The sequence below is a fragment of the Cadophora gregata genome, assembly GCF_030347475.1.
Source record: "Cadophora gregata isolate MNR1 chromosome Unknown scaffold_6, whole genome shotgun sequence".
NCBI lineage: Eukaryota > Fungi > Ascomycota > Leotiomycetes > Helotiales > Ploettnerulaceae > Cadophora > Cadophora gregata.
This window is the reverse complement of record NW_026695929.1, coordinates 2,228,175-2,246,618: the sequence shown is the minus strand read 5'-3', so window position 1 is coordinate 2,246,618 and position 18,444 is coordinate 2,228,175. Positions and strand designations below refer to the sequence as shown.

Here is an 18,444-nt window from a genome sequence, read left to right as displayed (position 1 = left end):
TTTGTGGGCAGCCGCAAAGGCCGGTACAAACAGAAGCAAGTCCCAAGTCTCCTATCATAATCCTATCACAAACGCAATCATAATCCAATAAGACGTACCTGGCAATCAACAACAGACCTTCCTCTTCCATAGCTGAGTGGAGAACCCAGACATACACCCCAACAATACCAACATACCCCATCTTTAGACTCCTATCAAGAGCCGAAAGACAACACCAAATGATCTCAACGCCTGTAATCCGATCCCCACCACCCGAGCAAGAATAACCAATACAATAAACATACCTCCGCAGAAGAGTGCGGCCGCAAAGAATAATCCGATATCTTGCCATGTCAGGCTCTGCTTGTCGAATCTCTTCCTGATACCAGAGTCAGGGTTGAAAACAGGTTCTACGAATAGCCATGCATTCTGCAGCAGCCCGAGAACCACCTGACCGACTGACAGCTGCGCCTGTGCTTGTCTCAGGGCTCTATTGACTGGAGACATGCCAGCTTGATGTAACACAACAGCTTTCCTGTCCCTACCCTTCATTCTCCCCGCATTCTCCGCTTTCGGCGCTGAACTTGGATGGGGATGACGGACCATGAGCTTGTCTTCTGAACCAGGTTTCTTTCGGATCGGACTCGGCTCAACTTTGATTGTTTGTTTGGTTTTCAAAGGACTTCCTATGCCTCCTCTGCCGTCTGGGACTACCCGGTTGGCTTCTCTCCTGATTTCTACCTTCTGCTTTCTCAATTTTGGGGGTATAAGCTGGTCCCCGTTCCGCTTTTCTGCTTTCTTGACAGCTAGTGTATGTCTGAGGTGCTGAAATGCCATTTGCGCAGCGTTTCGGGCTGCTTGTTTGTCCTCCTCTGGACTGAGGGACGTAGATATGGATATGGGTGTGCTCTTCATTTCCACCTTTTCCCCTTCGGGAGAAGGCATTTGACATAATCTTGCGGTCCGCTCCTTCATCTGCCCGAGTTGGTGTACCGATGATGTAACGGTGTCTGCTGGTTGAGTTTGGCACGATATGCTCTGCTGCTGTCTCTGTTGGCCGTCGTGAAAAGCGTCCTTTCTCAAGGGTATCCGGCTTAATTTGTGCTGTAGCAATGGCACTCTCGCTCGACCTTCGTTCGTATCTTGGCCGTCGAGCTGGGCGGGATGGGACTGACGAAGATCGTTTCCAGTAGTGGTGGTGGTGGACATGTTGGTGGATGATATTGGGTCTGGCTCTGTCCTTATGATGGTGGGTGGCATCCACTATAAAAGCGAGGTCAGCACTTAAGGTCGAACAAAACAAGAGCGGATTTACAGCATACCACCTGGTACGTCTCTTTCATCGGGGAGTTCGACGGGAGCCCGGCTGCGAAAGGATCTTTCAGTATGACCGGTGGTAGTTCGTTCAGGCAAGTGATGATTCTGGCCTGCCTGCTTGGGTTTCTCTGGTTTTGGACCGACGGCCGGTGGATCTGGACCTGTTTCGTCGAGACTGATTGGTATGAGATCACTGAAGCTCTTTTTTCGCATGGGTCTTCGGACACCTCCATTTGAGCTGCCTTCTCTAAAAAAGACTCCAATCTTTGCGAAGGAGATCTGGTCGATGGAGGGAAATCCAACTTTGGTAATGGTGATGTGTTGCCTGCTATGGATATGCCCAAGCCTGCCTGTATAGCGTTTTGTTCTCCTCCATTTGGTGTTCCAGGCGTGAGACGAGCTGGGCTTGAGATCGCAGGGTTATGAATGGTAGTGATTGAAGACTCGTTATTCTGTCGACGCGAAGGAGAACCAACAGGTTTTCGAGGTATAGAGTGTGTCGATCCTGCTTCAGTCGACCGATATTCATGCCTCAAAGGAGAGGAAACAGGCCTATGGCCAAAATAGTCCTTTTCATTAATTGCAGTTGGGTCGACATAAGGCGTAGGATCAGCAGCGGTGGGCATAGGAAAGAGGCGATCAGCCGGAGATAAGTCTGGCGACAGTCAGTCAAGTCGGAAGTGTCTCAAGCTGGCGACTCACCAGCAATTGGAGTTCCAACCACGGACTGTAAAATTGGACTCAGTTCTGGTTCGGCAACACTACTCCAGCCATTCTCACTCAACTGCCACTTCCCGCGCCTTCTTTGCTTCATCTTCTTCTCCATTTTCTTTTTGTTCTCTCTCATAGTCTGAACACGATCGAGCTCGATTCGGTGTTTCTTCTCAGCTTCTTCGTACCGCCGCTTCCGCTCAGCTACCTCCCTCGCTTCTTCGTCGAGCTTTTGCTTGGTCTCCTCACTCATCTGACTTGGTTCACTTCCACTGCTGACATCCCAGTACCCAGTTCTTGGATTAGCACCTTGAACTCCGAGATAATCTCCGCTCTCTTTGAGACTGCGTCTTTGTTCTCGTCTAGCTTTCTTGTCCTCGAACATCTGCTGTGCTGTGGAGATCTGTTTGTCTTCAGAGAAGTTCGGGACTGAGACGCGGAATCCTAGATCATCTTGTGCCATTGGAGGTAGCGCAGGTACGGGTTTCTTCATTCGCTCGATATCCGGGCTCGCACTGGACTTCTCCGGGTTGGTCTTCTTACCCCACGATCCCAAGAGCTTCCTCAATCCGTTCCCTCTTCCAGATCCATGTCCAGGTTTTTCATTTGTGCTTGTTTCATCCATCTCTGTTCCCGATTGAGCTGTCTCTGATGCAGTTGGATGAATCGTCTCCTTTCCATCTCCCTGCGTGCCGCGGTTTCTACCTCCACTTTCAGGTCTGTCGGTATACTGTGCAGATCTATTTGTCCCTCTAAAAGCTGAAGCGCCAATTGGTTTAGGACTTCCGTGGCTAACTCTTGTGGATAATGCTGCAGTGGTCGCCAGCCTCTGGTATGCTGCGTCGTGATCTCCGCCATGAGTGCCAGGATCAACGGCTGCGGCATGTCCCTGAGATGTTGATTCCCATCCAGGACGTCTTTCAACAGCTCTCGAAGCATCGCTCGCCAATTGCCTCTCCGGGCTTCCAGTAGCATTGCTCCGGGAATCCCTCTCACGCGCGAGACGTGCATCTGTCCACTTCCGCTGAGATCTATCCAGACTCCAGCTCGCATACTTGGATGGGCTAGCCAGCGCGGGGTGTTCAAAATTATGCCCTGGATGGCTAGATTTCCAGTTCCCTTCGCCAGACGAGCTGACAACCAGACCAGATTGAACATGCTGCGAATGATTTGCCAGAGTGGCAGGACCTGGCATATCAAAAGCACGCCCATTGCCGTTACTCTCGGCCCCATCATCGTTTTCGATAGGATGTTCCCCATCTTCGTTCCTAATTCTCAACGTGCCTCCTCTTTCAGGACGATTACTAGGCTTCAACTTTGCCAATGCTTCCCCCAAACTTGACGATCGACGATGATGTCTCTTCTGACCCTGAGTATTGAGAGCAGCCGGTGGTGGCGACTTGCCTCGTTTGTTTCTCGGGAAGATCGAAGATGGGTGCCAGGAGCTGGAGCGAGGTGGTGCGATTGGTGAGGTTGGTTGTGGAGCAGGAGTATGCGATGGTTGAACCTCTGTGGACATTGCTATGGAGTGGTAATTGTGTTTGCTGTAGAAAGAATAGTTAAGCAGAGGGTGGATAAGAGTGGCTGGGATGTAGTACTTCGTGTGGATGGAAGGTACTCGATGAACCGCAAAGGGAAGGAGCGATTTGTTTACCTCAAGCACATTAAACTAACACAGAACTGGGTGGCTTACGAAAATGCATGAATTACTATGATATCCTGTCATGGAATGTTTCCAAGACCCAAACGCCTACCAATGCTACCCAAACCTAGTGTACAAGTCAAAATCTTGACGGCCCCCTCTTATAAGGACTGTCAACATTCCCGAGTCTCCTTTGCAACCCTGCAGGAGTACTTGACCGTCGATCGTCGCCAATCTCTGGGAACGGAACTCTGCCCTGTAAGAAAGCTCTTGGAGCATCACTCTGCCTTTTCGCGGGGCTCTTGCTCCTCTCTCGTTGCTCCTGGATTTCCCGACTGGCCATGTCGAACGAGTTTCTAGGAGGCTCTCGAGCCTGGATATCGTACATGCTCGTAGCCTTTTTAAGCGGGGAGTTCGCATGACTGTAGATCCCAAGACTACCACCGTCTCCTGTGCTTGTGCTTGAAGAGACAGCTCCGCCCATGCTTTTGCGGAACTGGGGCTGCCTGATGGCAGGACGAGGTGTGATGCCACTGAATGGTGTGGGTTCTCGGGAAGTGTAAGCTGATGGTGTAAATGCTGGAGCAGGTGATGACTGCCTCGAAATATGAGTCGAATTCTCTGGATCAACATGTTTGGCATAATTTGGATTTGGATTCGTCCGGAAGCCTCGTCTCAAAAGGACAGCAGGTGTGTATGTGTCAACCTCGCCATCACCTTCATAATCCGTACCAGCACCAGCATCTGAGTATTGAGTGGCAACATCGCGGGTGAGAGGATTCAATCGAGGATGTACATATTTAATATCGTACTCGCTCATAACTTCTTTATGAATGATAGCAGAGTCCTTCTCCTGCTGGGAGAAGAATGAAGAAATGAGATATAGCTGTGAAGATAACAGCGCTTGTAAAAGGAGTGTTGTGAAGACCGTGACGCTTGGTCGAGGGTCTGCTGACGCAGTGGGAAGGAAAAGCCAGTATACCAGGACATGGCCGGGGCTGAAGAGGCAGAACAGGCGGAGACAAATTGGTATTGGATCCCAAACAGCAAGTTCCCAAACATCACGGGTCGGATCCGGGTATGCTCTTGAGTCTGCGCTGGTATCCCCCAATATGTTCGTAAGAAATCGTAGTGGTGAGGAAGAAACTGGAGAAGAGTCCACGCGTACTCGATGTGCGGAGGGGGTACTTTGAGGGGCATCGATAGAGCTTTCGAATAAGCGGTAATGTCGTTTTCGTGCGAACGTGTATGTAGCATTTGCAATGGAAAAGGCAGTCAAAAGATAGACTGTAAATGTGGCCTGGACAACCGTCAAAAAAGTACTCTTCGTGGTGGGGCAATGTTTGTTTACTTACAAATGAGCTCAACCAGCCCGACCTAGAGTAGTCATCTCCGAAGATATCGTCTTTCCCACTTCCCAGCGAACTCTCAGAGTTTGCCCTCGCAATCAAAAGTACTACATGCAATCCAAGAGCAAGTGGAGAAGCATATTGCTTGTCCCAATCCGCCGTCTCGAACTCCTCCGCAAGATACAACCACCAGTCGCCGGGGTTCAGGTAGTCCTTGACTCGCTCGATGGTCGGCTTTCTGCGCACAAGTCTCGGCATGGTGGGCGAATTGCGATGTTTCCCTCACATGGTCGAATGTCGAGAGTTGCGTTGGTGACACTGAGTGAGTGTCCTTTGTTTACAGGCGCCTGATGTTCGGATATTTCTTGCTGGAGCTTGGGCTGCTTGCAGACAGGGGTTGAGGAGCGCTAGCGCTAGTGGGATGCCGCCCTGTTGAAGCTCCCGCTCCATCATTCATGCTGGGTAGGCTGGATGAGTTGAGGTCACTTCAATCACTCGACACCAACAAAGAACAGATAAATATGGCAGCTCCAGCATCTGCCTACAAGGACAGGCAGTTCCTTGCTGTGATTGGAGACGAGGTAAGTGTATTCATTGCGCCTAGCCACCCAGCTATCTTACCAGCGACATAGGACTCTGTTACTGGACTGCTACTTGCAGGTGTTGGTGTATGATTGCCTTGGACATCCTACATAGGCTGGGAGCTGATGGAGATGTAGCACGTTACAGAGCCACCGGATTCGCAGAAGAACTTCCTAGTTGTCGACAGCAAGACGGACAATGCGACTATTGAGGAGGCATTCGAGAGATTCACAACTGAGAGGAAGGATATTGGAATTCTGTTAATCAACCAACATGTACGAATCTTGCAAGCGTATCGGCGGCATCAAAGTACTAATACGAATACAGATCGCTGAGCGGATTCGTCACCGAGTCGATCAATATACAGCCGCCTTCCCAGCTCTCCTCGAGATTCCCAGCAAGGACCACCCATATGATCCCGAGAAGGATAGTGTTCTTAGACGTGTGCGAAGACTCTTTGGAGAATAGAAGAATATATGACCTTATGATATCTGTATTGCTACCTGGTTTGGCATTGGGCCATATGTCAGAGAAGAGACAGGCGTTTACTGAGCCAATACACCATTGACATCTTACAAGCCCACTTCGTCCTGTTCAGATGTTCCGTTTAATGGGCCTGTAAATTGCATTGTTAGGAGTCCGAATAGGACGATTTCCATGATCAAGAATGATCGCAAAGAATAGAGCTGTATAACAACATGGCTTATGTTACGTCTTGAGTCTATTATGGAAATGCTGAAGTCATCAAATCCCAATTTATTGCTCGAATTTATGATTATAAGAATCCGCCGTAGATACAAATGCGCTCCAAAGGGAAAACTCCATGGCCAGAGGTATCTGATACCAGTAATGCAATCGAAATCAACCAGACGCTCCATTCATTAACGTCACTTCTCGACCTCCCGTACTATGCTCGTCCTCGACTACGGCCTCCATACCTCCATCTTTGATCATCGTTTAACCCCCGAATGCAACGTTTGCTTCCAAGCAAGTGATGTGGTCCTTCTCCTTCTTGTCGTCATCGGTAGTAATGGCATTGGCGTGGACGGAGTATTTTCCCTGAATGATAATTAGTATTAAATATGTAAACAATATCACCGGGGTCGTAGCATGGCAACTTACAGGTGGGATCTCCTTTGGCAGCTGAACCTCCTTCGTGATTGTAATCGGTCCCTTCTTGATCGGGCACTCCATATCTACATTCTTGATTTGCTCGCAGAGATCGGCCTGAGTGCTGAGTAGCTTGATGAAGCCATATTTCACTACAATATCGACAACAGCGTTGTCCTCGACGGTAATATCCCGCTTCAGGGTTCCGGTAGCCTTGATGAGCAGTGGAGCGCCTCTGTGAACAGATCAGCTTGTACAACACGACACTTTTTCTTCTTTGGGGATACGCACGCTTTAGGTGGGTTGGGAGACAGGTCAACCTTCTCCAGGGTGAGGATATCATCGTCGTGTTGCTCTTGGCAGAAGGTGAGAGGGTTATTGCCAGGGACTTCTCCACCACCAAGGATCTTCTGACTGTCGCCGAAGAGCGATAAGCCCTCCACAGCAACGAAGCCGCTGAGGAGCAAAGAGATCACACTGAGGGAGAACTTCATCTTGGGATCGGTTTCTACGGTGAAGTGTAGAGTGTAGAATGGGTTGTTTGTTGGAGAAGTTGGAGGTCAGAGGTCTGGACGATTGGAAGCTGGAGAAGCGCCTGTCAAAGAGTGGCGGGGGCTGGTTTTAGCGTCGCTGGTGGGTGGATGACGACGGTGGTCAGAAGATGCAGGAAGCCTGTGCTGTGCTAAGGTTCGAAGCCAAGCCAAGCCTTGGTCGAGGCGAGGTTACCTTACCCAGTGCACTATACCGGGGACAGGAACTGAATCGCGACAACAAAACTCAAGCTTCCTCGTTCTAAAGCTTGCGATCGTTGCTACTATAAATCAAGATGGTCGCGCTACAATTAGTTATCCTCTTCGATCGATAATTACTAGATCGTTCCGAAAAGGCCTCACACAATCTCGGAAAAGCTATGGAACACCACAGTTCGTCATACAGCACGAAAGGATCGCTCCACAGCCTGGATGCGAATATTCCTTGTGCCATTTCGTCAGATCATCCATTATCTCAAAATCAGCAAGGTTGTACTTGTACATTCTATGCAGCTTTGAGGCCACTGTCCCATTATGTTAAGTCAAATCTCAGAAGTGTTTCACAACATTAGCAAACGAGAAGTCGATCGAGGACAGTTGCATTTCAGAGTGACAGCGAGATAATGTGTCGAAGATATCATTTCTCATTATCCACCTATCCAGCTTTCAATTTTTGATACCATCCATTTCAGCTTTGGCCTCGCTCATAAGCTCATCATGATTTCTTGTCTTCAGGAAGTCTTCGAAGGAAGTCGTCACAACCTTCCTTTTCAGTTGATGTGGCTCAATGACCCCAGTGAGTCCAGCCATATACCCAAACTCCTCAATGAAAGCAGGACCACCAAGAACTTCCAATGGAACACCAAACTGCTTGTGCATGAAATCCACCGTCACCTCGTTTAGGACAGCCTCCTTCCCAGTGGCTCTGGACCAGACATCCACAATTTCGCCCATGCTCAAGTTACTATCATAAGCTAACAGCTTTTGCCCCGGCTCCTCTGTTTCAACGAGAGCCTGAACGAATGGACCGGTTGACTTGCCAGGATCGATGATCGGTATCTTGGTATCTTTCTTCATAGGAATGACCAAAGCATATTTCCCCGTGCTTGGGTCGAGCTTGGGGACGAGAAAAGCGTTGGTAGCGTAAGCTCCCAAATATATGAAGGAAGTCTTCTTCGCCAACTCAGGCTGCTCGTTCTCGATGTAGTCGACAATGGCGTTCTTGCTCTCCCAGTGGTAAGAGTGCGGATATTTCCCTTTCGAGGCTTTCTTCATTGGTCCGAGAGCAGAATATATGAATCTCTCCAGCGTCTTCACGCCTGCAGCTGCGACAGCGGCATTCTTTCCGTGAGAGACTTCGAGTTCGTAGGACTCCTCGCTCTTGTCTTTAGTCTTGGATGTGTCGTTGCGGTATTGTGCCCAGAAATCGGTGTTGACGAATATCGCATTGGCGTGCTCGAAAGCCTTGGAGAGGGACGAGAGGTCTGAGAGGTCTGCTTTGACGAGTTCGGCTCCCTGAGATGACAGATTTTGTGCCGCTGGAGAAGCGGTGTTTCTCGTCAGGCATCGGACGTGCCAATTGGGAAGTTTGAGGAAAGTGTTGGCCACAGATGAGCCTTGATTCCCTGTCGCACCAACTACGACGATGATTTTTTGCGCTGAGGACATGATCAAGGACGGTTTCGAAAAGAGGTGAGAAGCAATTCAACTAGCAGATTGATGGTACCGAATTCAAGGAATGTGAACTCGAGGTAGAAAGATTCCTGCTTTTGGGCATGAGAGAGCTACTTATATATGCTTCTCACATGTTCCAATTTCCCTAATACCTCCTTCACTCACGGTATTTTCGAAGTCGGAAGAACCTCAAACTGCGAACATAAACATATCCATTTGCTCATTGGATGAAAACTAGTAAACGAGCGAACATCAACTGGCTTACCAGGCGAGCCAGGGTACAGAAGAGACTTATGTCAACACACGCTAGGCTTATGAGGCTTCGCTTGATCTCATTGGATCTCCAGCGTAAGCCAATCCTCTCGGACATAAAGCTCAACCCCGAGGACTTCAATCAGGAACATCACACAGAGAAGAAACGAGAAATCTGTTGGCTTATGGGTTTCATGCCACTCAGTCTTTGATGTTCAATACATACTGGAAAGACTGAGCAGCTAACGGCATCGAGGTTGACCCGTCTCAATTTGCTTGCTCCGACCAGGATTCCACCAATCAGTGAACAAATCTCCGCATTAACTATCGCTCGACTTTGAGCAATCCAACATGACTGAGACAGTCATCCAAAATGGATCAGTTCAAGGGGGCCAGCAGAAGAAGCGAGTTCTCACAGATGCCAGGAAAACACAGAATAGATTAGCTCAGAGAGCATACCGTAAGCCACATTTCTGACGATCAACGATGCTTCCGAGATAGAGCTCAAACTACATATTTAGGGCAGAGGCAGAAAGAAATATCAAGGAGCTCGCAAGGCACAAAAGCTCTACCGCATAGACTGCATGAACTTCGGCCTCGTCAGCCTCGTCAACCTGATGAGATAGACGAACTAGACGTCAGGGCAGAGGTACCGAACAGACTCAGCTGCCCCCCTGTAACTGGCTCTACTCAAGACCACGTACAAAGTACTGCCGAATCTCAAGCCAGCACATATGCAGATGGTGATCCAATAGTACATCTACAGGAAGCAACGGGCTCTGGATCAATGCTATGGTCTGACCTACCGACCCAGACTCTCAATTCGGATGAAGTCTACGAAGCTACCTTGTCCACAGCCAGGTTCATCGCCGATACTGATTCGACAATCGTTAGGACCCCAGTATTTGGATATATGGGGATTCCATTTGCGGATTTCGGAGATTACAGCAACATTGAACTTGCTGCTGCTCCATCGGCGGCGGACTTGTCAGGTCGATCCTTAGCTTATGACGATTCTATGACCCCGCTTGACTCTATTGCTCAGTCAATACCAACATCTTCTTTCCAAGATGAGAACACCCAGAATGCTTTGACGGGAGAATTCTCCATGCCAGTTTCGTCAACATCCTCCAACTCATCCCTAGACTCTTCGACATCTCACAACTATACGACCAGTTCCTCTACTTTCGAGGAACTCCCAACCCAAGATCCCACCACCCAACCCACCATATCGACCAACCCCTCCCCCGATCAACACAACCTCGCCACCCTCACCCTCTATCACTCCCCCTCCTCCTCGTTCTCTCACTCACTCCCCCACCCCCTCTCCACGCCCACAATCCCCTTCCCCTCCCCCTACCTCAACCTCCTAACCCCCTACCAAACCGGCATAATCTCCGCCTTCATCACCAACGCCCGCGTCCTTTCCATCGCGCGACACGAACTCCTCACCAACTCCCCAGTCTCACCCTTCTACCGACCAACCAACACATCCACATCAACAACCGCATTGATGGCTTCGCTACCAACGCACTATCCGCCGCATTTGAGGCCCACGCTGCCGCAGGTGTTGTTTAGACATCATGCTTATTTGGATCTCTTGCCGTTTGAGAGGTTGAGGGAGAGGGCGATTGCTTGTAAGATTTTTTTTATTTGATACATACCCTTTTCCTTTATTGTTCTTTCTGGATGTATATAATTCTCAGTTGTAATTTAAAAGGATGGGATGAGATATACTCAATTGGAAGTTCTTGAGATATTGAGAATGTATTGCTGATTTGTCCTCTTCCTTGGGGGTTTCTGATACAGGGGCCAACACGAATCCTAGACTTTTCGACCCAAGAGAATTGAAGATGGATATCGTGATGGGTGGGCTGGTGTGTAAAAGGGATGAGTATGCTGGTGGAGGGGGCCAGCCGTGGGATGCGAGGAGTTGGACGGTGGCGGGGTGGTTTAGGGTTAAGTGGAGGTTGTTGCTTTGTTGATCTTGAGCGGAAGGTGAGGTTCGGGAAAGATGGGGAGGGAAAATGAGTGTTGGAGACGGAGAATGGGTGGATATCTTGATGATAGGGCCAAGTAAGGAGTTGTCGATTGGCTGATAGGTGACGGACCAGCTTGGATGTTTACCGAGCTGAGATGAAGGAAGCGTGAATAGGATAGACGAGGTAAACAAACAAAAGCCAATACTGTGCTCTAAACCGATTTGGTACAGTTCAATCTTTCAATTTTTCTCTTTTGATATAGTCTACAAGTATTAGTCTATTTTCTCATATATCTTTTCTTCTTCTGCTCTCTTCTACTGTACATTTTACTCTCTCTTCCGATCCGATTTTACGGTCTAGAAGTAGTCACTTCACCCTTAACAAGCCGCTCTCTATGCATGCTTACAATGATTCCTGGCTCTTACAAACTCACGCATTACAACTTCTTCTTCCCTTGCTCGACTTTCTGAGCAACAGCGAATGCCTTTCCAGTCGCTCTCATACTGCTGAATACACAACCTAAAGCATCAATCGTCAGCAAATTATCCATTTACTAACTCATCTCAAACCTCTCCCATTCATGCCATCTCACAGACATCCTTCCCCAAATCCCCATGCCATTGCCACCGCCATACACCAAATTAACAGGCAAGAATCTGAAGCAAAAGAAGAAAACTCAAAAACTCACACAACGGAATCACAATCCAAGCACCATTCATAAACACGAAATAAAACCAAAAGTAATACGGCTCCGGCCGATAGTGCCTCTGCTGCTTGTAAATGTCATCGAACAGACTGGTGGTGTAATACAGGATATCGCCGTAGAACTGGCCTGTTGAGACGAGCGCTTGGACGGGGTGGCGATACGGCGAGTTGGTGGTTATGAGGAGGGCGGTGAGGAAGGAGAGGGGGCCCCAGAATATCTGTTTGGTGGGGTTGAGAGGGTGAGTTGAGTTTGGGATGGATAGGTGGGAGGTTGTGGGGGTAGATTTGGGAGGTGAGAGTGGGGGGAAGGAAGGGAGGGACGTACAGCTGTCCAGGATTCCATGCAGAGGACGAAAGGGTCGGATGCCATGTAGCGGGAGTCGGATAGTGCGTATTCTTTCCAGAGCTGCCCGAAGAAATCGTTCATGCTGGCCATGCGGTGGTGGTTGTACATGAAGTATCCTTCGAAAAAGAGATGGATCGCACCACCTTGAACCAGTCAGTCAATAAGTCATATCGTCCTCATCCTCATCGTCATCTCATATCATCTCATCCCGTCCTCACAATTCAAAATTAACTTCCCTGAGTCGTTGATTGGTGGTTGAGGGAACTAAGTAAATACAAAGAAAAAACACTACTTACAAAGTACAAACCACAACACTAAAGCCCGATCCGACTTTTTGAGATTCGGATTAACTTGCTTGACTATCAAGAGCGTGACGAACATGATGGCGGCCCATCCTAGGCCGAATACTGCAATTAAGGTCACGACATCCCAGTTGTTGGGGAGGTAGGTTCCGCCGGAGAGAATCACGGATTGCGGGAAGTAGGGGTGGGTGATTGTTGCATTGGAGAGCGCTGATGAGAGACCCATTTTGAAAATGAAGCTGGATCAGCTGGCCCGAGGCTGGGGAGTGTTGTTAGGGGAAGCTTCTTGAGTGGTAAGAAACTGTGAGTGAGGCTCACGAGTTCGATATAAGATTGCACGCGGCGCGGAGGTTTACTCGTGCTTCCGTGCGTGAACGCGGCAGGGGTCAAGTTGCCTTTCTGGGTTGGCATTGGACGTGGGAGTGCAGGCAACATAGCTGCGGTGTAGAAGGCACGTTTAGGGCGGCGTTGGGGAAGCAGCAACACAGCTTCCGGGACTTTATTCACTCATTGGTCTGATATATCTTGCTCAGCAACCCTCCCTACCTTACGACTCTGTATCCAAATTCTGATACTTACACACATCAACGCCTTTGGATAGGATTTCATTGATATCATTCATCCCAGGGATCCTATGTGAGTCTCTTACCCAGATCTCGGATCAAAAGGGCCCAGGCTTCAAAGCCCAAAACCCAACCCCTGAATGTCTGACACAAATATAGATACACACGTGACCGGACCAACCTTCAAACTGGGAAAGTTTCTTCGATCTCTCGACGCTAGTGTTTCCCCCTTATCGAACAAAGGTCCACTCTTCGACGTAAAGGCTCGATCGATAGCCTCGAACTCTGACGAAGAGAGTCGGAGCAACACATGCTCATTTTTCTTGACGGCGACTGCAGGTGCTTTCCTTTCCTACACTTGAATGTCACAGAGATCTCTTTGACCTCACACCTAATTTATTATGCCTTTTCTTATTGCACGCCGCCGCCATACCATAGGCCGAAGACATACATACCATGCCTCATGCCTCATGCCTCATGCCTCCACCGCAAATCGCCGCCCTGGCTCAAATTCAGGCAGCGGCATCCGTTTCTCGGTCGCGCAGACTGCGCAGACTGCGCACTAGGGCAGTGCGGTGGTGATTGGATGCTGCTCTCAACGCTACGACCAGAACGCCTTTGGTTCAAGCATATCTCGCCGCTTTGTGAGGGCAATGCCGTCTGCGACTGAACAAGGGCCCACATGCCTCCATGCACTGTTGTTCTCTTTGACCAACGCACTCGCACTCGCCCTCGCCCACTCACCCACTCGCCCCTCCCAGCCGGGCCAGCCCTCGTCATCTGCCTCCCCCGACACCTCTCTCTCACAACTCTCCATCATCCCATCCCATCCCCTCCCCTCCCCTCCCCTCCCCTCCCCTCCCCTCCCCTTCCTTTCACAGACACATAGCACAAGTCAACTTTGCTGCAAACAGCAGTATTGGAAGTGGCAGCTGGCAGCTGTTAAGGTAAGTCAAGTCTGCCCTACTATCACTGATAGTCGCAGCAGATATTGGCAGGTTATCAGGAAGAAAGCCATACCGACATACAACGAGCCCGAGCCCAGCCTAGCCAGATACTTATATCTGTCGACTTCTGTTACTACCAAACCACGCAAGCGCGAGTGCTGCAAGTGCCTGTGGTGGTGGCCCTGCAGCGTGGTGGTGAGTTGAGCACAGCACAGCACAGCACAGTCGTAGTACGGTAAGAGAGAGTGCGCCCGACTGCCCGACTGCCCGACTGCGACTTGCTCGCATACTGCTAAGCCGGCTGTTGTCGACGGCCGTAGCGCTCAAGGTCCAGTGCCAAAAGCGGCCAGGCTCATGTTCGCTAGGTCGCTCTTTCCTGAGGAAGGGCCACTCACCATCTTGTCTCCCCCTCTCTCTCCTCGCATTTCGCATTCACATCACCATTTTACTCTCTGCTCTCCACTGCAGCCGTTCACTCCAACAATCCCTTGGGCTTTCTCATCCGGCTACTATCTAGGTACAGGACTCCTTAGGATTATCGCCATCTCATCAACAGCGATTCGTCAACTTCAACGATCGTCCTCGTCCTTCGAGATCTCCTCTTCCATCCTCACGTCCTTCGCCTCCACCCGCCTTGAAGAGTCTTCTCTCGCACCCTCGAGTCGATTACGGGGCCTACACCTCGATCTACGACCATTGCAGCACCGTTGACGGCCATACACATCCTCTGGAAGGGGTCTACAATCGTTGAATTGCCTGCGTCGTCTCCGACCTCTCCGTAGCTCGAGTCCACCGCGTCGACGAGGATCCGTAACAGGAAGCCTCCACAGTCTTTTCCAACAACTGATGACAGCCGTTGTCTTCCTCGCTCCATCTGCTCGCTCTGCGACACCTCTTTCGATCGAGTCGCGGCCGTCTTCGTCATGCGACTCAGGCCAAAGGATCAGTGAACTCACCTTGAACCTCCCACTTGTACAGCCACCTGGAGGCTCCTGCTAGATGATGACAGAAAGGCCCCTTTCAATCTCAACGCAGAACGCGACTCCGACTCAGACGGCTTTCCATTCAACAGCTTTGAGCTCCGCCAGCGATGCGCGTCCCGTCATCGAGTCTGCTGAGGAGGAGCCTTACACCATCAAGTGCATCTGCGATTACCTCGACGACGATGGAAACACGATTTATTGCGAAAAGTGCGATACATGGCAGCACATAGAATGCTTCTACCCCGGCCAGGTTGATGATGCGTCGCGAGATGAGTTTGATCATTCTTGTGCTGATTGCAAACCGCGACCGTTAACATTAGACCGGCGGCATGCGACCGAGCGGCAGCGAATGCAACGACAGAACAAAGCCATTAATGACAGCCCGGACAAGAAGATAAAGCGACCGCCCTCGAAAAGTCACAAGAAGAAGTCGAAGCCATCGGATCTTCAAGTAAACGGTCATCATGATCACGATCATCACAAACATGGCAGCCCCTCTGATCACCACCCTCACACAAAGAATTCGAAAGGCCATCGATCGACTCAATCCGTCAGCTCCCAGATGAAGCGCAGTCCTCCTCTAAATGCTAGACCGCACAATCATGGCCACCCCCCAAGTCCTGCACATACACCCCCTGAAGTTGGCGATGTCCGTATTCACGATTACAACGCTCGATTTCTAACTCTTTACGATGGCGATGATTCCGTCAACATTACCACATCTGATGCTTTTGCAAGCTTAGATGTGTCGAATCGCATCGCGACGTGGCTGCGTAGTCCAGACAAATTAAAAGAGGACGCCAACGTCGTCAAGAAGGACGTTTTCCAGGTACTCAAAGTTCCAGTTGAGACTCTGAAGTGGCCCGCTCTACGAATTGAAACCAAGAAAGTTCCTCAGGAGCAAGGTCCGACGCTTACCTGGCGATCTGTACGGAACACGACACACCTATCTGAAGCCGGACGGATATGTCCCATGCATGGTGTCATCACATTTCAGGTAGATTATTGCAACGACCCTACGAATCGCTGGGCAGAGGCCGCTCATCCTCAACCATTTGTCTTCTTTCATCCCCAATTACCCTTGGTCATCGATATGCGGATGGAGGGCTCAACATCTCGTTATGTGCGACGGAGTTGTCGGCCCAACACAGGAATGGAGTCCTTCCTCGCGCATGACACAGAATACCACTTCTGGTTGACAAGTGAGCGACCTTTGGCAGCCAACGAGCAGGTTACAATCCCATGGGACTTCCGATTTCCCAACACCGAAGATGGCAATCGATGCAAGCGTCTGCTAGGACTGGAAGATGAGGGCCCAGTTACAGATCACTCTGATATGACAGATGAAGAGTACGAAACGCTATCAACCCTTGCATATACCGTCCTCTCCGATCATGGCGGTTGTGCGTGTGATCTCGGGAGTGATTGCGCGTTTGTTCGATTCCATCGAGATTATCTCGGGCGGTCGCACCCTCAAACCAACGGCATTAAGCCGAAAAAGGGTCGGAAGTCAAAGCAGAACCATGTATCGCCTACAAGTACCGGCCATGCCACGAACAGTCGAGCTGCGAGTGAGGGGCAAGGTGATCAGTACGAGGACGACGACAACCAGTCGGTGTCTGGGTCGGTTCGAAGCAAACCTCACAGTCGGGACATGACACCTTCGCATAATGGTGATTCCAATGGCATCTTGACGGAGAACTCGGAGCGAGAAAAGAGAAAGTTAGCAGCTCTTGAGGACTCCTTCAGGAAGATGGAGCAAGGACAGCCAGCGAGAAAGAAGAAGCGAGCGTCTGATGGCTCCAACATGTCCGTATCCTCTCACACTGCAGGAAACCATGCTGTGCCAAAACCAAGGCAGCGTTCTGTGGCGCCTCGACCATCAGTCTCGCAAGCCGCTGGACCTCCTACCAATGGTGCTCGTTCGCACAAGTACGTTGATGCAAGCACAGCATCAAGAAGGCCGTCTGGATCTCCCGTTACTGCAACCTCGCCTACAGGTGCCGTCCGCTCCCCGGATCCTCGCGTTTCCCCGGGGCACTCGGCGGCATACCGCTCACGGCACAACTCTGCCAATCCCAAGCCTACATATGCAGAGGCCAGTACTCAAACCGATGAGGTCGAGAACGCCTGGTGGAACGAGTCTACTCCGAAGTCGAAGCGCTCGATTTTGCCGTTATCAAAGCGTCTGCTGAGGAATCGGCATAACATACAAAAGCAACAGGAAGCACGGGCTGCTCAACAGGCAGTTTCTCCAAGTATTGGTGAGGATGGTGGCGTTCGGACCTCTCCTACGGTTTCCATGGACCTTGATCAAGCCAACCATGATGATCGCCCTCAAACTCAATCGCCGACCGAGACGAAGGGTCGAAACATGAGCATTGCATCTTCAACACCTTCAGTTGATGCGCCGGGCTCAGTAGATGTAGCCATGACCGATGCGCCGGCCGCTACGTCTGCCACCACCATTAAACCTCCCCCACCACCTTGGCCCAGTCAATCCAATAATGCTGGCGCCAATCCTGTGCTAGGGCACAAGTCCCCCGACCTGAGAGTTCAAATGCCACCCGCCCCCGTCTTCTCCACTCCTAATATGTCGGCACCACTCTCTGGAACTGGTACCGCGACTCCATCCTCTGCTTCATCTGCTGCACAATCTCCTTTCGGGACTGGGCAGTTTCCACCTCTTGGTGCTACTGTTGTCAACGGTATTACTCCAAGTCCAGTCAAGGCGACAAAGAAACTCAGCTTGAGCGATTACGCGGCCAGGAGGAAGAAAACAGACACGTCCAGTGTAGTAAAGTCTGCACAAGGAAGTAGTCCAATTCTCACCCCAGCGGCTCTCAAGCCCTCTTTATCGACAATCGAGGAGGTGAAAGCGCAAGGCGGTCTAGAGGGCTCCACAATTGTCGAGTCGCCAGCGGCGATAGAGAAGACGGTGAACCCTCTAGCGGTAGCTGGGCCAACTTCGGAGCCTCAACCGAATACCTCGCCGTCGGAAAAGTCTAATGGCGCGTTGTAACATACATAGATTTCGTCACAGCATTTATATTGCTGGTCGTCGTTACCTCTCATTGAGAATCTTCTTTTCTTTTCTTTCAGATGCTTTTTAGTGGTCCCTTTTCTTGTTTATGGGATTTTGAGCGTTTTTTTCGGGTCTGGGATGGCACGGCATGGCTACTTCTACCATGGGGTCAAAACGGGGCTTGGGATAGTCTCTGGACTAGACTGGCTGGTCTGGTGGGCTAGCTGGTTGGTTGGCGTATTAGGGAGGCCTTCTTTTCACTTTGCTGCTTGATTGACGGATCAGGTGAGATGAGATGGGTCTGGACTGACCTTTGGTCGTTCGTGTGTTTGATCCTCTACTGGATAGCACCACCATTGATGTGGTGGGTTGGGGTTGGGCTTGCTCTCGTGGAACCAAGGCATGGGATGCATGGAGATGGGATACGATATCTGAGATGAGATGA

General features: G+C 50.3%; 9 protein-coding genes across 9 annotated transcripts; 3 read left to right on the top strand and 6 right to left on the bottom strand.

Moving 5' to 3' along the window:
• Window positions 1-183: 183 nt before the first annotated feature.
• ONS95_012558 (uncharacterized protein) lies at window positions 184-3,526 on the bottom strand (the record flags this gene model as incomplete). The annotated part of the gene is made up of 3 exons (XM_058506191.1): window positions 184-1,242; window positions 1,302-1,951; window positions 1,999-3,526. The coding sequence occupies 3 exons, from the start codon at window positions 3,524-3,526 to the stop codon at window positions 184-186; spliced, it is 3,237 nt and encodes a 1,078-aa protein (XP_058358716.1).
• A 262-nt stretch (window positions 3,527-3,788) lies between these two features.
• On the bottom strand, window positions 3,789-5,256 carry ONS95_012557 (uncharacterized protein; the record flags this gene model as incomplete). The annotated part of the gene is made up of 2 exons (XM_058506190.1): window positions 3,789-4,949; window positions 5,005-5,256. The coding sequence occupies 2 exons, from the start codon at window positions 5,254-5,256 to the stop codon at window positions 3,789-3,791; spliced, it is 1,413 nt and encodes a 470-aa protein (XP_058358715.1).
• Window positions 5,257-5,463: 207 nt separating this feature from the next.
• VMA7 (H(+)-transporting V1 sector ATPase subunit F) lies at window positions 5,464-6,328 on the top strand. The gene is made up of 4 exons (XM_058506189.1): window positions 5,464-5,579; window positions 5,631-5,666; window positions 5,718-5,855; window positions 5,908-6,328. Exons 1-4 carry the CDS (start codon window positions 5,520-5,522, stop codon window positions 6,046-6,048), a joined length of 375 nt encoding a protein of 124 aa, XP_058358714.1. The 5' UTR covers window positions 5,464-5,519; the 3' UTR covers window positions 6,049-6,328.
• A 209-nt stretch (window positions 6,329-6,537) lies between these two features.
• On the bottom strand, window positions 6,538-7,184 carry NPC2_1 (Phosphatidylglycerol/phosphatidylinositol transfer protein; the record flags this gene model as incomplete). The annotated part of the gene is made up of 2 exons (XM_058506188.1): window positions 6,538-6,925; window positions 6,982-7,184. 2 exons carry the CDS (start codon window positions 7,182-7,184, stop codon window positions 6,538-6,540), a joined length of 591 nt encoding a protein of 196 aa, XP_058358713.1.
• Window positions 7,185-7,754: 570 nt separating this feature from the next.
• ONS95_012554 (uncharacterized protein) lies at window positions 7,755-9,302 on the bottom strand. Its single transcript, XM_058506187.1, has one exon. It carries the CDS (start codon window positions 8,886-8,888, stop codon window positions 7,887-7,889), a length of 1,002 nt encoding a protein of 333 aa, XP_058358712.1. The 5' UTR covers window positions 8,889-9,302; the 3' UTR covers window positions 7,755-7,886.
• Window positions 9,131-11,364, top strand: ONS95_012553 (uncharacterized protein). The gene is made up of 3 exons (XM_058506186.1): window positions 9,131-9,242; window positions 9,403-10,783; window positions 10,956-11,364. Exons 2-3 carry the CDS (start codon window positions 9,934-9,936, stop codon window positions 11,129-11,131), a joined length of 1,026 nt encoding a protein of 341 aa, XP_058358711.1. The 5' UTR covers window positions 9,131-9,242; window positions 9,403-9,933; the 3' UTR covers window positions 11,132-11,364.
• A 200-nt stretch (window positions 11,365-11,564) lies between these two features.
• On the bottom strand, window positions 11,565-12,707 carry ONS95_012552 (uncharacterized protein; the record flags this gene model as incomplete). The annotated part of the gene is made up of 4 exons (XM_058506185.1): window positions 11,565-11,647; window positions 11,817-12,051; window positions 12,159-12,322; window positions 12,476-12,707. 4 exons carry the CDS (start codon window positions 12,705-12,707, stop codon window positions 11,565-11,567), a joined length of 714 nt encoding a protein of 237 aa, XP_058358710.1.
• A 1,894-nt stretch (window positions 12,708-14,601) lies between these two features.
• On the bottom strand, window positions 14,602-14,916 carry ONS95_012551 (uncharacterized protein; the record flags this gene model as incomplete). The annotated part of the gene is made up of 1 exon (XM_058506184.1): window positions 14,602-14,916. One exon carries the CDS (start codon window positions 14,914-14,916, stop codon window positions 14,602-14,604), a length of 315 nt encoding a protein of 104 aa, XP_058358709.1.
• Window positions 14,917-14,990: 74 nt separating this feature from the next.
• On the top strand, window positions 14,991-17,996 carry ONS95_012550 (uncharacterized protein; the record flags this gene model as incomplete). The annotated part of the gene is made up of 1 exon (XM_058506183.1): window positions 14,991-17,996. The coding sequence occupies one exon, from the start codon at window positions 14,991-14,993 to the stop codon at window positions 17,994-17,996; it is 3,006 nt and encodes a 1,001-aa protein (XP_058358708.1).
• Between the last annotated feature and the right edge of the window lie 448 nt (window positions 17,997-18,444).

What these genes read in the sequence shown, in the direction of transcription:
- VMA7 (XM_058506189.1), top strand. Translation starts at nt 5,520, where the DNA reads ATGGCAGCTCCAGCATCTGCCTACAAGGACAGGCAGTTCCTTGCTGTG. An exon ending in TGCTACTTGCAGGTGTTGGT is followed by an intron (nt 5,667 to 5,717) that starts GTATGATTGCCT and finishes ATGGAGATGTAG; the next exon opens with CACGTTACAGAGCCACCGGA. An exon ending in TTCTGTTAATCAACCAACAT is followed by an intron (nt 5,856 to 5,907) that starts GTACGAATCTTG and finishes ATACGAATACAG; the next exon opens with ATCGCTGAGCGGATTCGTCA.
- ONS95_012554 (XM_058506187.1), bottom strand. Translation starts at nt 8,888, where the DNA reads ATGTCCTCAGCGCAAAAAATCATCGTCGTAGTTGGTGCGACAGGGAAT.
- ONS95_012553 (XM_058506186.1), top strand. Translation starts at nt 9,934, where the DNA reads ATGCTATGGTCTGACCTACCGACCCAGACTCTCAATTCGGATGAAGTC. An exon ending in GAGGGAGAGGGCGATTGCTT is followed by an intron (nt 10,784 to 10,955) that starts GTAAGATTTTTT and finishes TTTCTGATACAG; the next exon opens with GGGCCAACACGAATCCTAGA.